Source organism: Corticium candelabrum, chromosome 9 (assembly GCF_963422355.1).
Source record: "Corticium candelabrum chromosome 9, ooCorCand1.1, whole genome shotgun sequence".
NCBI lineage: Eukaryota > Metazoa > Porifera > Homoscleromorpha > Homosclerophorida > Plakinidae > Corticium > Corticium candelabrum.
In genome coordinates, this window is record NC_085093.1 from 6,305,361 (window position 1) to 6,324,936 (window position 19,576).

Below are 19,576 nucleotides of genomic sequence, written 5' to 3' on the forward strand. Positions count from 1 at the left end.
TTACAAATTTATTGCAAGGAGCTAATAAATAGTGAATCATTTCATAATCTGCATAATATTATGACAGTTACAATTCTAAGACCATTCAAATCTTAAAATTATACTTCCTATTATCTAAATCTGGAATTTGGCGTATTATCCAAGGCCTGTGCTTCTGCACGTTTGCGTAAACGGTATAGTCTGAAGAACAATTCTTCGTCCAGCTGATAATACCAATTACCGTGTTTCGTCCACGTGATCCACGATACACCAATCCTCCACCACTATCTCCGTTGCAAGGGCCTACACCACCAGATTCATAACCACTGCACACGTGACTGTTGCGGATTTTGACGTCTTTTTTGCTGTACTCTTTTTTACATTTTGCCTTCGAGACAAAAGGAACTCTACCACATTGCAGCTCGTCTTTATCGAACAAATATTTATTAGAATTTCCCCATCCTGTAATGACCATTTCAGTACCAGTTGTCATAAGACGAGTGTTGCGTTTAGGTATCAGTGCGATATTCACATCAGTTCCCATGGTAACATTAGATGGAAGCTCTAAAAGAGCAATGTCATGATCAGGTGGTTGTTTGTCATCGTCTGAGACGTAGTCTTTATGGATTATTGTCCTGTTAACAAGCATGATCTGGCCTTTGTTGTATAGAAATCCATGCAAGTACTTCCTAGATCCAACCATCGCTAGAACCCGACCCGAGTTGGCAACACAGTGTGCTGCTGTTAGAACCCATCGTTTGTGAATCAGCACACCGCCACATTTACGTTCCCGCACTTGTGTAGTTGGGTCTAAAGTCTCAATCAGTAGTGCGACTTGCCATGGCACTGTCCAGTTGTCTTCACACATTGGTAGATTTGAAATTGTAAATATTGCTTCTCTACGTAAAGGAGAAGGAGTTGTAACCAATGAAAGTAGTTGAAAAGTGGAATTTTTCTCCAAATCTGTTTTCAGGTCGATTGTTTTCTTGTCACCGCTGAGAGAACAAAAAGACATAATTTTTAATCTAAAACTCTTGATTTTGACTATTGCTCTACTACCATTTCACTGTGTTGCTGGACACAGACCTTTGCAGATCCTCGTTTCTGGGCGACTTCTCTAATCGCGACTCTAGAACGATCAGTTGCAAATATTTATTTATATATACACAAAAATTGAAAATCGAGAGACTGTCTTTTTAAACGACCACACCCATTAAACATGTTCCAAAGTAGGCGTGGTAACAGCTACGCGTTGTCCTCGCTTTACGTTTTCGTGCGCCAAGGCCCACGATTTACTTTTACTGCAGCTAGATACCTCGGATACCCTAGATACTAGCAAACAGAGCCGTCTAGAGAGTCTATAGTGCGTTTGAAAATTGGAATACTTTGGAATTTTTGACTTAGCTTGCGAAGAAAGATCGCACAGAGTCGTTGTGAAGCTCTCGGTCTTCCGGTTATCACTGTCGGGCATCCAATTAGCTGATGTATGTTACTGTTAGGAGCGTCACTTCCTGTTATTTAATGAATTTGAGAGGAACTGGGCGTGACGTGCTAGATGCCAAAGTCTTATGATAATGGCTACCTCAACAGTTAGAGCCTATCAGTTTACAAGCTGTCAAAGCAAAATCCTCGAGACAACACTACGGAGAGATTGTAGATGGTGAATTAATGTTTGCGATGTGGATACTTGACCTCCTCTTGAGACCAAGGTGGTCTCTAGTTGTCATAGTGGCTTTGGAGTTAGTAGCCACTCCCCAGGCTTCCGGAGGTACTCCAATTCTGAAACGCACTGTAGTTCAAAGAATCTGCTATCTCCGGAAAGACGAAGTGTGTCTCACTGTAGGCTTGTCGGGAGGCAATCATGAGAATTGGACTCAAATCGTGAGATCGTGAGACATGCCCGTACATCGTGAGGCTCACTACGAAATCGTGAGAATTGAGAGGTCGTATTTCCGCGCATTTAGCTGCAGCACTCTTACTAGAACATTTTGGTACTGTGCGACTTTGTAGACAGTGTGGTTAGGGAATAGGGTAGAAGCCATGAAATTTTCTGAAGGATTGCAGACAAAGGACATCATTGATAGTCATGCAGAATTATGATTCTGATTTGGTTGCTTCCTCCACAGATAAATTGTCAGTAGGAACTGACCTCATGCATCAGTCGCACATGCTGCATACTTGCATCAACTGTATAATTATACCAGTGATGTAATCCGGATTGTCTGCAAAAATATCCTCCAGGGAATTCCATGGCTTCTACCCTATTCCCTAGCCACGCTGTGCAAAGGCACATACGTACAACCAAAATGCTCTAATAAGAGCCCTGCCGTTCAATACGCGGAATACGGTATTATATCTTCATTATATACATGACCATATAGGTATTTTAGAACCAAAGCAACTGAAGATGCCTCACTTCGGATTTCAATGGGAGCAGCACAAACCCACGATGTAGAAATGATGTATAGCAGAACGACTGTCTTCATCTTCTCTAGTGCTAGCTGTTGTGACGTGTCAACTGTGAAACCAATACCGCGACCTTGGTACTAGATACCTCGCTACAGGAAACACTAATTAATATAGTCAATCAGCATTCCTGGGGTCAGTGTTACTTGGAAAAGGAACTGCGGTAGTTTCCAATAAATTCCTTTGTCGAAAATATGCGCATTAGATCTAAAAGCGTTTACTTACACTATTCTTATTAATCAAACTGGCAGTTGCATCCTAACCATGCAGTTCATCTAATTTACATTTAGTACAGGCCAACTTTTGTAACATATCATTGAGTAGTTTTTCATCTATGTGCAAATTCACTCAATGATCTATATGTTTTGTTGTTACAAGAGGTGGCCTTTACTCTGTACTGACAGAAAAAATTAGTGGTTAGTTTGGTACACGGAAAATTTAAATTAGTTGAACTGGTTAAGATGCACTTGGTCATTTTGATCATTCCTTTTTCCAAATGACAACACTGTCATCGGAAATGATAGTTGACTAAATATTGACCAATGAATGTTTCCTGACACGAATCTATGTAATACGAAGGTCAGTTTACAACAGCACTAGAGAAGTTGAGAGATAGTTTATATAATTAGCGAGCCGACGCAGCTGTTGCTGTGAAGATGAGTGACCTCCAGTCACTATACACTTCTCTTCTCCGAGATGAACTCTTTTTACCTAAGTTAGCTAGAGATTACCGTGCATCCCTTCTTACAGGGCCGTTGGAGCGGCAGTGGGCAAGGGGTAGTTGTGCCAACTGTTTGCTAGTTACAACATACTTCCAATTCATGCTCTAGGTGAGTAAATAGCTAATATCTAGTCCTAGCTGATCTTTGCCTGCACCAACTAGACTAGTCTCGCGTAGCCAGACCCCTTTCCGCCGCGGCCTCCCCGACGAAATGGGGTCTGGTGTACGGCCTTTGATGTCGCTGTGTGCCGCGTAGCCAGAAATCGGTTATCTAAAGACCGGATTTAGTATCTTAAACGCTTTACTAAAGACGAGACTGGTATGCCCGCAATGCAATCCTATCTCAATAGCTTCTCTTGTTTCGTAGAGAACAACTACTGTCTGTTCGCCATAAGCGTGAACTCGGTAGTGAGTAATGAAGTAGAGGCACACCAGGTGTGCACATTAGAGCACTAGGAGCTGCCCCAGTTGGACCATGTTATACCAATTATCTTAAATGGTTCCAGTTGCTGATCCGTTGGTCTTACAAGATAATTGGATAATAGCCATTGCTCCACCCGTTTGTGTTTGATATGCACAAGTACTATCCTTCCGTTTCGTTTGTAGAAAGGGCTTAGATAATTTGATAAACAGAAATGCCAGACCTAGCGGTTTCTAATGATACCGAGATCATCGCGAAAGTCCACTAAACAGCAGAGATATTGATGAATTTCAAAGTTCACGCTTATGGTGAACAGACAGTAGAAGACTACAGCTAGAGTCGTTGCTGTTTGTGAAATCTGCATGTCTACAGCAGCGATTAAACGCGGCCGCGGGGACGTTGACGTCGACAGGCTTCGATTTCATGCAGCCATGATCGACGTCGTACGATCTAGCGTTGTGCGCTCGTGTCACAACGGAGACTGAATGCGAACGTACTGGATGGATGCGAACGTACTCAGTGCTGTTTGCTGTTTTTTGACGTCTAAAGCGACCGCATACAGTCCATAGTGAGCGATATCTGGAAGGGCTTGGAGTTGCATGACGTCATCGAAACAAGATGAGTCGTCTTTCTGTGTTTGGGTAATCATTTCATGTGTTTTGTGCACTGTTTTGGTGAACACATACAGTAGCAACCAGGTGAAGACCACGTTGACAGAAATCCTGGACGTCCCAAGATGGTACAGATTCGATGTGTTGTTTGGAAGAGCTAGATATTACGCGTGTTTCTGCAGCGTAACTTCCAGAGTATGTGGAGCTGCAGGGAGACTACTTCCATCCAACTGTTTTCTCTTGCTCAACAAGGTGATAGCATCTGGTGGTTTCATCAAACACAAGAGCACGTCGACATCTCAGACAGTTATGTTTTATTGCATGATTTATGATATGCACGCAGCGTTACATGATCTAGAATTTTAGACAGTTATTACAACATGCAGTTATTTATTTCACTGGAAGGTCAAAGGTACAGCAGTTACCACAGTCACAACTAAGTGCACAAACATCACAACAACCACATCCTTTTTCTGCACTGTCTTCACTACCCGCAAATAGAAAATCAGCAAATAAGCACTTCCTACGACAAGTTGTAAAATTTTGTCCATACTTCCTCATCGAGGATGAAACTGTTCTGTGCAGATGTCCATATACAAGCAGTGCAGTTGCTGTCAAGCCATCCCTTCCAGCTCGCCCAGTCTCTTGGACATAATCTTCAATGAGTCTTGGAGGACTTCAATGAACAATCCACCTAATGTTGGGAATGTCAACACCCATCCCAAATGCTGTTGTAGCTATCAGAACTCTCAATGTGCTGTCTACTTTACTAAATGACATCAAATTTTTTTCTTTCATCTCGACTGTGGAGGCACTCGAATACATATCAACTAGACGAAATTCTTGCAAATCAATACAATCTGATGGAAATGTAAAGTGGGATCCCAACTTTGATCTGAGCAGAAGATACAGTGACCAACAGTTGTCGTATTTAGTACAAAAGATCACCATTTTGGGGAAGGTGTTTTGCATATGCCTCAGACCTGTGGCAAGTTTAGAACTGAAGTCATCCAGTGATGTCACTGCTTGAACAGCATATCTTATGTTGTCTCTTATGGGCGAAAGCCCTACAACACTCACATTTTCCATAGACAGTCTACTCACAACATTATCATATGTGGGTTTGGTTGCTGTAGCTGACAAAACCATGATCTGAGTCTTTTCTGGAAGTAAATTTCAAAGAGTTCCTGTCATAGCGAATGCCACACGAAACTTGTCTCCCCTACATAATGACAAAGCACAAAATATTATAAATATACATATATGGAGGGTATAGTATCTTGCAACAGTGAGGCAGGTAATATATTTACTAACCATGTCTTTACACAATGGGCCTCATCAATGACAAGAGCAACAAGGTTATCTTTGTAGATCTTCTTTAAAAACATTGTTCGAAAAGTAGGATTGCCCAAAAGGTTTTCTGGGCTTATAAAAACTAATTGCACTTTGCCTTTCAAGACTTCCCCCACAGCGTTGTCATCAGTCTGAGCTTCTCCTACAAATTCACACTTCAATCCTCTAGGAAGCAGTTTGGATTTCTGATCAATCATGAGTGACGTTAGAGGGCTGATACACACAACAATACTGCCTCAATGACCTGCGCAGCCATAATTAATCTGGTTATTGTAACAAAGTTATTACATGTAACAAGTGTATATGTATCCATCTAAGATTAAATTAACTATGCATGTGCGTATATTTAAAGAGCGTCGACTCACCTCTCATTCTGTCAAAGACAACAGGAAGCAAGCTGTAAATAACGGACTTGCCATAACCGGTAGGCAGTATTGCAAATGTATCAGATCCCTCGACGAAGTGATTGATGGCCAACAATTGCTTATCTTTCAAGTCTGCAAACCCAAGCTGCTTTCGTGCATACTCAATCGCTTCGTAGATATCCGACATTTCTAGATTCTAGATGTCACACTCGACGGGTTTAGAATGAGTGAGCCTAGCTGTCCGCGATATATCTTAATCAGTAAATTAAATATGGTCGTTTGAACCTTGCATCTTAAATTGTCAATTAATTAACTCTAATTAGAAGTGGTCTAGCTCTTTTTAGTAAGAGAACAATGCACAAACATGAGGTCATTACCCAAACAAAGGAAGCAACTCATCTTAATTAAAATTGTTTCGATGATGTCAGCTCCAAGCCCTAGCTTTTCTAGATACAAGATGAGTTGTTTGCTTTGTTTGGGCCATGACCTCATGTGTTTTGTGCGTTGCTCTAGTGAACACGGTAGCAACTCGGAAGAGATCACGTTGCAAATAGGGTGCTGGACGTGCCAAAGTGAAGACTATGTGTTCATTTTTGCAGGTCAAGGTTTACAGCGACGTTGCCATAGCAGTGTGCCTAACTATATATAGATGCAAGCTTAGGACGGGCGAGCAAATAGACAGCAGCTTTTCGATTAATTACTATATTGCGTTAGTTAATTGTTAGATATACTGGTTTGACATGTCGTCGTGCTCTTTGTGCTCTACACCACTTGATACTACTACCTTGAGGACCAAGAGAAAACGGTTGGATGGACGCGTAGTCTCACTGATGCTCGACATACTTTAGAAGTTATGCTTCAAGAACACTCGGGCCTTCCACTGTCTTCGTACTTGCCACCTGCTGGTCCAGCTTATGTGTGTCACTACTGTCAAAAAGATTTGAAGAAACTAAGTGAACTTCATCTGCTGAAGGTTAAAGTGAGTCTTAGTTCATTTTGCATGTTGATCTACATAAAAATTAACTAAGAAAGATGGAATTATAATAAAACTGCATATGGTTGGTTTATTATAGATAAACCAACATTTGGCACACTTGTCTGTGTATGTATGTGGTACAGCTTCAAAGAGGCAACGACTTGAAGTACCTGGGGATGAAGATGGAGATGAAATGACAGGTAGCCAACCAGAAATGCTTCAAAAGAGGATTCAAAAGTGTCTCCAAAAGTAAAGGTCAGAGGATATCTGAGTCATCAAACTTGCATCTAGCTTACAAATCATTGATTGAATGCATAACTTCTAGGTAGTTGTAAAATACAAGTCAGGAATGAGAGCATACAACCTTGCTTCTCCAAGAAGAAAGCAGGCAGTAAAGACATGTGTTCGCGGGAATTTGTTCTCGGTGAATTTTGCCACGACTTCTGCAGAAGCATGCAACACAGCCATTACGTCACTAAAGAAGAAAACTGCTAAAGAAATTAATCAGATTAGGAAACTTGGCAAGAGAAGTGTATTCATGGACAGTGAAGCTCTTTTGCACCATTTGTGGGATAGAATTTGGTGGAGCTGAAAAAATATACTCCCACATTGTTGCATGTGATTAGCATCTTAGTGTCCGAAAGTGCTGAGAGGTGCAAGCCCCTTGTTTGCTTCATTGCATCAATGGCCTTGAAACAGCGGTACCAGCAGTTTTCTATAGTTCAACGTGTCATCTCTCTTTTGTTGTATGGCAATGGAACTGCTAAGCAAGTATATATATACATATCTTCATCAGTGCCTGTATCCTCATCTTCTAATTTGGTGCTCGAGGGTATTAAAGCAGCTTCTATGATGTCCTATCCAGCTGTTGGTGACATGGAATTGTCTGTTTTCAATTCACTGATGAACGAAGTTGTCACCACACCAGTTCAGACAGTTACTCATGTCCCAAAATCAGTTAGACCACTTCTAAGTGTGGTTTTAGCTAAAGAATTACGGTGTGCTTGTGAGGGTGGCCTGTGGGGCTTTGCTCGCCTCTTCATGCTGGCCAAAGCTACCCTTCGCTGTCCTCCTCGTGGTGGGAGAAAGAAAAGGTACGTTGTAAAGGAAATTTTGTCTTCTCGCCTTCAACGTTGGTTGGATGGAGATATTCTATCACTGTGGCTGGATGTCAAGGCTGAGACTAACCCTTGCCATGTTTCATTGAATTCCTCAAATACCGCTACCACAAATACTCGAAGATCATTGAGATTGGCTTCAGAAGGTCGATACAGTGATGCACTTCAGGCTTTGGGTTCACGAGGTTGTGCCTCTCATGACAGCAGTGAAGCTTTAGAAGAGTTGGCAAATCGACATCCAGTTCACGATCTTCCTGCTTGGCTAGAGGAAGTCCCACCTTCACTAGTTGTGGACTCTCAGGAGGTTATTTCTGCATTGGAAGCATTTCCCAATGGCTCAAGTCCCGGTTATTCTCATCTTCGAGCACAACACTTAATTGATGCTATACGAGGTTGCAATGTTCCAGAAGCGCAGTCCTGTTTAGAAAACCTAACACGATTGATGTGTCTCTTGTTGTCTGGAAAACTTGATCGCAACATTTCTCCCTTCCTGTCTGGTGCCCCTTTGACTGCTCTCCAAAAGAAGGCTGGCGGCATTCGGCCCATTGCTGTTGGGGAAGTGTTGCGTCGTTTGGCTAGCCGTCTTTGCTGTTCTGCTATAAAACCTCGCTTACCGGACGTCTTCTTACCATATGGTCAGGTAGGTGTTGGAATACGAGGAGGTTTAGAGGCAAGTGTTCATTCTCTAAGGTCATACATTGAAGAGAACAGTGCTAGACATGACCTGTGCTGTTTCAAACTGGACATGAAGAATGCGTTCAATGAATGCCATCGCAATTCATTCCTGAAGAGACTTGGCAGTGAATTTCCTGAATTGGTAGCTTGGGTACAGTGGTGCTATCACTGTGCTGCTGAGTTGCGCTTTGGCTATCATCACCTTACATCTACAGCAGGAGTCCAACAAGGCGATCCACTGGGACCACTGCTGTTCTCCTTAGTCGTCCTAGAACTAATGGATGAAGTTGGAGAAGTGCCTGGCTTAGACCTAAATTTGTGGTACCTTGACGATGGTACTTTTGCTGGCACACGGAAATCTGTCTCAAAGTTAATAAACTTCATCATAGAGAAAGGTCCTTCCCTGGGCCTTCATGTCAATTTATCAAAGTGTGAAGTGTTTTGGCCTTCAGGAGATCGAACACATCCAGAATTTCCACCAGAAGTACACCGGTTGTCAGATGGAATGGAATTGCTTGGTTCTCCTGTGTTTGGTTCATCGGATTTCTTCACTAATTGTTTCAAGAAGCGAGTCGATCAAGTAGCAAATACCCAATCTCATCTCTCTGATCTTGAAAATCCACAAGTGGAACTTCAGTTGTTGAGAAGTTGCCTGTCCATATGTAAAATCAACCATTTGCTACGATCTGTGAGACCTGGGGTTGCTACGAGCACATTGTCTATTTTCGATGAAGGGTTACGCCGATCTCTCAGCCGTATCACAAGATCTTCAATTTCTGACTTTGCATGGTCACAAGCAGTATTGCCAATTGGAAAAGGAGGTATGGGTATCCGGGAGGCCTTATCTACTTCACCTTCCGCTTTTCTTGGCAGCTGTAACTCAAATCGAAAGTTAGTTAATTGCTTACTGAAACGTAACCATCCTTCTCTTCTCACTTTGATCAAACCCTTGCCTGGAGAAGACGAAGCACGAGGAATCGTGCATAACCTACTTTCAAGAAAGGATTCACCTTCATTAGATTTGGTGACAGCTACACAACATCAGATTCAAATTCAACTAGATGACATCTCATTTTCCAACCTACTCAATTCAGTGAGTCTCAGAGATAGGGCTCGCTTGAAGACATTATCATCTCCTCATACTGGTGCATGGTTGCGGGCAACTCCAAACCGTAACTTAGGCCTCACCATGTCACCCCATGAGTTTGTTGTAGCAGCAAGATACTGGTTGGGTCTACCTGTGTTTCCGTTCCCACCAAACAGCATCAGATGTATATGTGGTCATCCACTTGACCCATATGGAGATCATCTTGTTGGGTGTGGTCATGGTCCACATCGTCTGAATCGACATAATGCTTTATGTGAGTCTATTTGGCAATCACTCCTCATTGATTCCAAACAAGTTGTGAAAGAACAGAGAAGCTCGGGTCAATCCAAATGCCGCCCAGGTGATGTCTTCCATCCGAATTTCTTGAATGGACGGCCTGGATATTTTGACATCACTGTAAGAAACACGTTGCAACCATCTTACATTGCTCGAGTTGCTGAAACATCAGGAGTTGTTGCAGAAGCAGCAGAAATGGGCAAGGATGATCGTCACCATGCAAGAGTATCTTTGACTGGTGGTACATTTTATCCGTTGGTAGTTGAAACACTTGGCCTTTGGTCACCAGACAGTCTAGAGACTTTGAAGTCTATATCCTCAAAAGTATGTGCTGTGTTAGCTGTTCCCTTCTGGAAGGCTTTAAAGAATTTGCTAGAGCAGCTTTCTGTTAGATTATGGATTTATAACGCTAGAATGATATCTAGCCGCATACTTGCGGAAGTAGCTGAAGTCCTTAGTTGGGACTTCCCTGTATGTGAGTAGGTGTGTAAGAAATAAATAAATATATATATATAAAATAAAAAAAAAAATATATATATATATATATATACATACACACATATATAAAAGTTGGACATTTTGCAATTTTAATATTTTTTCTATCACTAGGTGTTTTCAACCCCTAATGTTCTGCATATCACACAAAGGTGCTCTTAAATTTTGGATAGAATCAGTGACAACTTTGATTCCGAAGTGAAATCATGGTCAGAAAACTTAAAGCATCACTTTCCAGTAAGGTATGACATTAGTTTTAATTTAATTGTTTCTCTGATTAAGTTAACTTAATCAAGGTCTTTGTTTTTATATATTAAGACAGAAATGAGGATCATTGGTGTGGCCAAGTCAAGTGAATTAGCCCAGTCTTCTTTGTCTAGCAACCAGTCAGAATACAGATTAGACACTGACAATCAAACAGACCACTGTACAGAAACCAGACAGTTGACAAGATTGTCTCTACAGACTCTGAATTGAAAACTGAAATTTTGGAGAGTGATGGGCATTCTTCAAGAAAGTCTACATCCGACCTGGATTCACCCTCTAGTCAATTAAGTGACATTGATGTGGAAAATTGTTTACTTGAAGATGACACTGGGAAGATAAATAGATGACTGTACAATGTGTAGTGTGTAGTGTGGTGTGGTGTGGTATATGTGTGCGTGTGCGTGTGTGTGTGTGTGTGTGTGTGTGTGTGCATTATATACATGTGTTAGGTTAAAAGTATTTTAGTTTGTGTGTGATTGCATGTGTGTAGAGAAGTCATTCAATCTCAATGGACTGGATTTAAGATTGTGGGTGATAATATTGACAAAAACGTTAGACCATCCAATCAAAGAGTTGACCATCAAACTCGTTCTTATCACTATTTTCATTCCTTTGCGGTCTTGGACAGAATCGATCTGAGCATTTCATCAAATAGAGCTCCTAACACATTCAATCTAACCATTGATGATTTCTTAATAAATAGCCACGACATCATGCAGCTGGAAAGAGACTTTGAAGTACTTCTTTCCAGGTACTTATGCAATTGATTGTGAGCTGTTTACTGATTAATTATTACTAGGCTATACGACTATGGCAGAGTTCTTGTGAGACGAATCCCAGACTTTGAACACCAAGCAGCTGATGAAGTGTGACACATTCCATGCAAGTATCAAAAGGAGATGTCAAGTAAATCGAAGATGGTAAATAGACTGTTGCATGGTTTTCTGTATAGCCAGGGCTCCAGCTGAGTATTTGTCTTTGTATTTACTTAATTAGGTGCCATTGGGAGTGCTTCTCCACAACGAAATTTACCTGCCAGAAATGTGTAAGATACTTGGTTCGCTACAAGAATATGTCCCCTCTCGTGTAGTGAACAGTAGTCTTGACGTGGGAGATAAGTCATTGTGCTTGAAAAATGTCGATTTCTTGCCTATTTTGATGGGAGGCGATCAACTTACAGCAGCCAGGCTAGAGGGGCCAAGTCTCTAAGAAGTAGCCATGACAATGCAAAAGATAGATTGGAAGGATTGCTGCCTGTTGTTGAAGATTGGCATGCTCGCCTCACCTTGGCAAAGGTATATTATTGGTGTTGATGGTAACCTATAGCGTTAGCTATATATACAGTATTAGCTTACTTTCTATATTTGTGCAGGCTATATGGAAGCGCTTATATTGAGACGATTCTAGCAGAGACAAAGGCACTTTACACCATCTAAAACATGTGCTAAATAGTACCAGTGTGCATAAAGATTCTGGTAAAGACCTCAAGGCTGCTGAGGACTTTTTTACCCTTGTATGGGAAGCTCATGTGGTGTCAGCAGCACACTCTGTAAAATCAACACAAGGGCAAGAAGAGACCTTAGCACCCTTATGCAGAAAAGTCATGGATTCTTTTGTGTTGCTGTCATCCTTACTAGCACAGAGGTAAGGCACTGTAGCTATAGACTCGATCTACAAGTTGTAGTACAGTACAATGAAATATATTATTATTATTTATCTATTATAAAGGAAACATTCTACTGCTTTCGATGCAGTCCATGTTTATGCACTTGACATCCTGAATCTTGGCCTCATCTACAAGGGTTTTCATGACGCAGTCAAAGAGGGGGATGGTGATAGAGTGATACGATACTGGAGAGTGCTCATGGTGCTATTTAAAGAAACCGGTAAACGAAATTATAGCAAGGAGGCATTTCTGCTAATCCTCCAACTTCACTCGTTATCTGAAAGAGCAGCCACAGAAGTAAAATGGAGCCGGTTTGTAAATAGAAGAGGCCAAATTGGATGCAACGTACCTTGCGATTTGGCGATGGAACATCTAAACAGACGGCTGAAGGGTATCATCCGTAATATGGGAGCTAATGTTGTCCCTTCAGCATTAGCTCTTGCAGCAAAATCAATAGGTAGTGTAGACCGTGTGTGCGACTTGTTCGAACAGTCGGTTATGGCTCGAGCACCAGTCATCTAGCAAACACACCATTGCTCAAGACAGCAAAGACTTTCAGCTAGTGCTGGAAATATTAAATAAGAAAAAATATTCAAGGAAGAGATTGGAAGACATCATAGCCGCTTTCGATACTCATGCACCCTCCTGGAACAAAGCAGGAAAGAAACTCTTTGCACATGGCTACAGAAGTTGCTGCAAGAGCACATTGGTTTCGTACCTCCAAGCCCTTCCAGATATCGCTCACTATGGACTGTATGCGGTCGCTTTAGACGTCATAAAACAGCAAACAGCACTGAGTACGTTCGCATCCATCCAGTACGTTCGCATTCAGTCTCCGTTGTGACACGAGCGCACAACGCTAGATCGTACGACGTCGATCATGGCTGAATGAAATCGAAGCCTGTCGACGTCAACGTCCCGGCGGCCGCGTTTAATCGCTGCTGTAGACATGCAGATTTCACAAACAGCAACGACTCTAGCTGTAGTCTTCGAGTTGTTCTCTACGAAACAAGAGAAGCTATTGAGATAGGATTGCATTGCGTGCATATCAGTCTCGTCTTTAGTGAAGCGTTTAAGAAACTAAATCCGGTCTTTAGATAGCCGATTTCTGGCTACGCGGCACACAGAGACATCAAAGGCCGTACATCAAACCCCATATCGCCGGGGAGGCCGCGGCGGAAAGGGGTCTGGCTACACGAGACTACAACTAGACCTAACTATGGCAGCACCAATTAGGACTGAGACGAATGCCGAGATCGGGAAATTGGCACAAGGAGTACTGGTGTTGTGCTCGTGCTCAAGAATTGCAAAGAATTGTCTAACTCCGCCTACTACATGGATATGGCATGGCGTTGACGTGTAAAGTCATTGTTTCCTAAGAATTGAATGGACGTTCCATACACGGATAACTATATTTGAGAAGTAATCGATAGTTTTCGTGCTCGCTAATACAATACAGAACTGACCTTTCTTGTTCGCCCGCGTGTTTCTGCATGCTGTAAAGCGCGCTGCAAGATGCATGGTATCAAACTTGGAGACTAAACGAACGCCTACGGACTGCAGACTCTTCAAATTAGCAGATGCTTCCGGTGCACGTGATTCCGAGCACCTTCTAGATCATCTTTGAACAACTAACTAGATACCGTGTACTCTTAGGTTGCACAATGCCTCATGAATAGCAAGACTTACAGTCAGTCAATGCAATTAAGGTTTTTAATTATACGTAATAATTTCACAAAAGGGGTATGGCTAGTTAACCTTTTCAATGATGCACTGAAAAGTGTGGCACAAGTTAACACTGCACGCGACTTTTTCATAGCGACTGTACAAACACTGTACTTTGTCAATAAAAGTCTGTTATTCTTTACTCACCAAATATTGCTTTTCTAGATATGGCTATACTTTTTTCAATCCTGTTTCTAGACTTAGTGTCGTGTAGTGGGCACGAGTGCAAGGAACACAGAACCTTCTATTCAGTAGAATACAATACAACTCAACTGAGTATGATATCCCACTACTTCCGCTAATAAGTCTCTAATTAGATTTTTAACACCATAGTAACATACACTACACCTTCCCCTCCTTAATCTAGATTTCCTCTAACACTATATGTTTATAAATCGAGTCTGGAAGGAGGACGCCTAGTCCTAGAAGGATAGCGACGTTCTTACCGTTCAGTATCAGTACTCTGCTCAGTGATCTTGTCAGGAATAGACATAGGTCGATCTTCAATTGGTTCCTTGAGCGCTGTTAGTTCACCTAGTTCTCTTGCTGAATCAGTAGTTTCCTTCCGTTCTGAGGTAGACCCGATGTTTTCAGTTGATCAGCATGCCTCCTTTGTAACCCACTGTCTGTTTGAACTTCGTACGAGACGGGACCAGACTGCTTCACGATAGTACCCCAGGTACCCACTTGTGATCTTCATGACGATAATCACGAGCCCAAACTGTATCTCCTGTCGTAAAGGAACGTGATTCCACATGAGCATCATAATGCTGTTTCTGAGCTGCCTGTTTATCTAAAACTTGAGTTGAGACATTGATTTGCAGCAATGATAACTTGGTTTTGAGCTGTCGACCCAAAAACAATTCTGATGAAGTACACCCAGTTACACTGTGCAGTGTCGATCTCTAAGTCAGGAGAAATCGTGACAATTTCTGGACCAAGGAATTCCTCTTCCTCACTCATCGTTCTCAGCATACTTTTTATAATTTGAGCATATTTCTCCGCTTGCTCATTTGTCGCTGGGTGATGAGAAGCACCCCGAAAATGCTTTATGCCATTCAATCTAAAAAAATTCCGAGAATTCGGTCGAGACAAACTGAGGGCCAACATCAGACAAAAGCCGATCAGGTAACCCAAACGAGCTAAACAGTTGTCGTAGTTCATTGATTGTTTGTTCAGAAATAGTACTTGACTGACATAGGATGAACCCATTTTGAGGCTGCGTCCACTACAATCAAAAACATTTCACCTGCCATTGGACCTGCAAATCGATATGAATCCTTTGAAAAGGCTTCAAAGGCCATGACCATGGATGTAGTTCCACCTTTGGAAGATTTTTTCCAACTCTTTGACAAGTTACACATTCTTTGCTCAACCCTTCAATCGTCTTGTCGATTTGCGGTCACCAAGTATACAACCTGGCCAATGACTTCATTCGAACTACTCCTTGATAAGTTTCATGATGTTGTTTCATAACAGATGTTCGAAACTTTGGAAGAACAGTGATTCTTCTTCCCCATAGCAATACCCCGGCTTCTGTAGTCAATTCGAACCTTCTGGTTCCGTAAGCCCCTAGCTCATCACTCGCTTCCTTTGGCCATCCATCCTGAGTATGCTGCAGTACGCAAGAGAGAACTGGGTCTCTGCGTGTTTCTCTTGCTATGTCTTTTGCAGTGATAGGCAAAATTTCCAACTGCGATAAATTAAATAAGCTAGCTATCTTTGCAACAGCATCTTCCGTGCCAGAGTTCGGCAAGGGTAATCTGAACAGACCATCTGCATTTCCATGCTCTGTGGTCGACTTGCACTAAATGTCATATTGGTAAGCCGACACTACCCAACGTTGTAAACGGGCGGCAGCCATGTGAAGGTAGACCCTTTTTGGGACCCAAAATAGCAGTTAGTGGTCGATGGTCCGTGACTAACGTGAAGCTCCTTCCATACAATACTGATGGAATCGACGAACACCAAAGACTAAGGCCAAAAGCTTTTTTATCCAATTGGGAATAATTCAGCTCTGTATCTGTCAAAGTACGCAATGCCAAGGTACTTGGTCTCTCACTGCCATCTGCTAGCACTTGTCAAATGACTGCCCCAACTCCATATGGAGACGCATCACAAGACCAATTTCAATTCTAAAGATGAATAATAGTGCACCAACACTTCAGTAGATGTTAATTGTTTCTTTAATTAATTAAGGTTAAGAAAGCCCTTGTGCAATCTTGAGCCCACTTCCATTTAGCATCTCCCTTTAGTAATCTATTCAGAGGCTGACATGTGGTTGATAATTTGGGTAAAAACAGAAAATAATAATTCACCAACCCTTAGAAAGAGCGCAGTTACGACACATTCTGGGGTTGAGGAGCAGCCTGAATTGCTTTCACTTTCTTACTTGAGGCATGTAAACCTGAGGAATCAATATGAAAACCGAGATACTCCACTGATGTTGCCATGAACACACATTCGTTCAACTTGAGACAAAGATTATGGTTTTTGAGTCTTGTCAAGACCGCAACTAGATTTTTCCAATGTTCTTCTGCTGATTTGCCTGACACTATTGTGACTAACATGTCATCTAAGTAGCAGACCACTCCAGCTAGCTCTTGCAACATCTAGCCCATAATATTTTGAAAAATTTGCAGGTGGGCTTGAAATTCCGAAAGAAAGTCGGGTATAACGATACAACTATTTATGCGTATTAATAGTAACAAAATGTCTTAACTCTTCCTTCAATAGTACTTGCTGGTATGCATTTACGAAATCCAGTTTTGTGAAAACTTGACCACCAGCCAATGTCGCAAATAAATCATCAGGCTTCGGTAAGGGGTGAGTCTTTACTGTTAATCTCTGGTTTACTGTAAATTCATTGCCGAGCGTAGCGAGGCTTCTAATCCGGGTCGCTCAACAAAAAAGGGCGTGGTCCCATATGGCTCTCCATCAAGCTCTTGGTATGTGTGTGTGTGTGTGTGTGTGTGTGTGTGTGTGTGTGTGTGTGTGTGTGTGTGTGTGTGTGTGTGTGTGCGCGCACACACACAAATCTCAAATTTCTCCTCCCCACGACCACGTTTAATGATAGGACCTACCTTAAAAATCGTTTCCATGTCCGAGTACAGATGAGTCTAGGACCTATTCGTCTAAGTAAGCAAACAGCGACGAAAATGCTTCATAAATTTCCGTCGCCCCATCCTTTTGTATTGTAGCTAGGGATTGTGTGTACTTGACAACCAAGAAACACCTTTATTAGCTGAATGCCACCTACAGTGAACCCGGATAATGATGCGGATGATGCCTCGTGCAATTTTTCGCTTTTTTATCTCTTTCGCTGTGTTATTTGTAGCCAGTAGTCTCGTGTTTTTTAACACATCTGCTTTTGCAGAACGGCCTACTGGCTGCCCCGACCAGAAGTTTTGGCGGAGGGTTCCCTCCGTGACCCAAGTCTTGAAAGAGCCTTGGCCATGGTATTACGGCCACTGTACTTTTCCAGGACTGGCAAAATACTTCTGAATGTTCTTCTAAGAATGATTGGTATGAATATGATGGTTGTCGCTTCCGTTTGTTTATAATCGTACTTGGTCTGAAAAATCGCTGACTCTCTGTTAGCCTCTCTCGTAGGAGCCGTCGCTGCAAATGCCAAAGAACTGCCCATCGTTATCCACGTCGGCTTTCTTGTAGGATGTGGAACGTATTTTTTCTTCTACTGCTGTTAGCTGGAGATGTTGAGCTAAACCCTGGTCCAGTCAAGGATCCATGTGGTGAGTGCTACAAGTCCGTGAGAACTAATCAAAGGAGAGTACGCTGTGTTACATGTAATAACTTCTTTCATTTGAAATGCCTGAACATGTTACAAGATGTGTATCACACACTATCAAATGTCTTGCATCTATGGCAATGTGCTAAGTGTGATCCCACACACTCTATCAACCAATCATACTCTGATTTTGTCTCCAACACAAATAATAAAAAAAGTCTCAAAAATGAGCTAGTCTAGGGATGAAGATCGACTCTGTGCCCTGAAACAGTTTCAAACAGACTATAAAGGTTTCACTGTTGCTCATCTAAATATTAACAGCTTGGTGTCAAAGATAGACTTAGTAACACAGCTGGTTCAAAACAGTGCTCTTGACATCTTGGCACTCTCGGAAACTAAGATTGATTCTTCGATATCGGACTCAGAAATTGAAATCCAGAACTACTCTGTAATGAGACGTGATCGAGCAAGGAAAGGTGGTGGTGTGTGCTTATTTGTGTCAAATTCCCTAAAACCCAGGCGACGCACTGATCTGGAGGTGGTCTCAGATCGTAGTCAATTTGAATCTGTTTGGATTCAAGTAGAATTCTGTCAGAACCGAAGCTCTCTTGTATGCTGCTGTTACAGACCACCTCATGGCAACGTGAATGATTTTATCTCACAGTTCACAGCTGTGATGGAGGCTGCGCTTGACTTCAGTGATGACATTATCATCATAGGTGATATTAATTTGGATCTTCTAAGTGACTCCAACACTGTCACAAATCTCAAAGACGCTACTGGTATGTTGGAAGTTCAAAATCTTGTATCCCAACCCACCAGACTTTCATCTACTTTTGCTACTCTCTTAGATGTAATCCTGAGCTCCAAACCTCAACTATATTCTAAGTCACTGTGTACTGACTCTGATGTCATTAGCGACTATAACTTGGTTACTGCAATTAGATTATGTGATGGTAGCAGAAAAACGCCAGACCTAAAATTTACCGAGATATGAAACAATTCAGCAAAGAGAAATTTGTAAATGACCTGCTCAAGGTCCCTTGGTCACTAATTGAAACGTTTGATGATGTAAATGATATGTGGTCAACATGGAAACATTTGTTTATGGATGTAGTAAATAATCATGCTTCTATTAAAAAGAAACGAAGAAGACAGAAGCACAACATTCCCTGGATGAATACACAAATCATCAATTTGATCCGTGATCGTGACTATTTTTGCCGTGCCTCTCTCTCTAGAAATAGAAGTCTAGACGAAAAACTATCATTCCAAACTGCATATCGTCATTTGAGAAACTTTATTAAATAAGAAATAAACCATGCCAAAGTCTTGTATTATCGAGATCGCCTAACAATTATGACAAGAAATCCAAAGGAATTTTGGAAGACTATCAACCAGATTACTAGAAGACAATCCAATCGACAATCTGCATCTCCTACAGTACAAGACCTAAGTAAGAAGTTCAGTGAAACTGTCCAGGTCGAACAAGCCTGTCCTTCGTTCGAAAACTGGCTAAGTGTTGAGTCTACTGACATGTTTAAATTCAAACCCATCGAGGACGCAGATGTGGAAAAACACTTGACAGACTAGACGCTAACAAATC

The 19,576-nt window shown here is 41.8% G+C and overlaps 3 protein-coding genes and 1 pseudogene across 3 annotated transcripts; 2 read left to right on the forward strand and 2 right to left on the reverse strand.

Annotated features, from left to right (window-relative positions):
* Positions 1–85: 85 nt before the first annotated feature.
* On the reverse strand, positions 86–2,480 carry LOC134184735 (trypsin-2-like). Its single transcript, XM_062652480.1, has 3 exons — positions 2,396–2,480; positions 1,039–1,108; positions 86–974 (listed from the first exon to the last, which is right to left on the reverse strand). The coding sequence occupies exons 1-3, from the start codon at positions 2,463–2,465 to the stop codon at positions 86–88; spliced, it is 1,029 nt and encodes a 342-aa protein (XP_062508464.1). The 5' UTR covers positions 2,466–2,480.
* Positions 2,481–5,374: 2,894 nt separating this feature from the next.
* On the reverse strand, positions 5,375–6,103 carry LOC134184737 (uncharacterized). Its single transcript, XM_062652481.1, has 3 exons — positions 5,917–6,103; positions 5,513–5,693; positions 5,375–5,420 (listed from the first exon to the last, which is right to left on the reverse strand). Exons 1-3 carry the CDS (start codon positions 6,101–6,103, stop codon positions 5,375–5,377), a joined length of 414 nt encoding a protein of 137 aa, XP_062508465.1.
* Positions 6,104–6,769: 666 nt separating this feature from the next.
* On the forward strand, positions 6,770–13,237 carry LOC134184738 (uncharacterized; annotated as a pseudogene).
* LOC134184950 (uncharacterized) lies at positions 8,398–10,574 on the forward strand. The gene has a single exon (XM_062652724.1). It carries the CDS (start codon positions 8,453–8,455, stop codon positions 10,550–10,552), a length of 2,100 nt encoding a protein of 699 aa, XP_062508708.1. The 5' UTR covers positions 8,398–8,452; the 3' UTR covers positions 10,553–10,574.
* Positions 13,238–19,576: the final 6,339 nt, after the last annotated feature.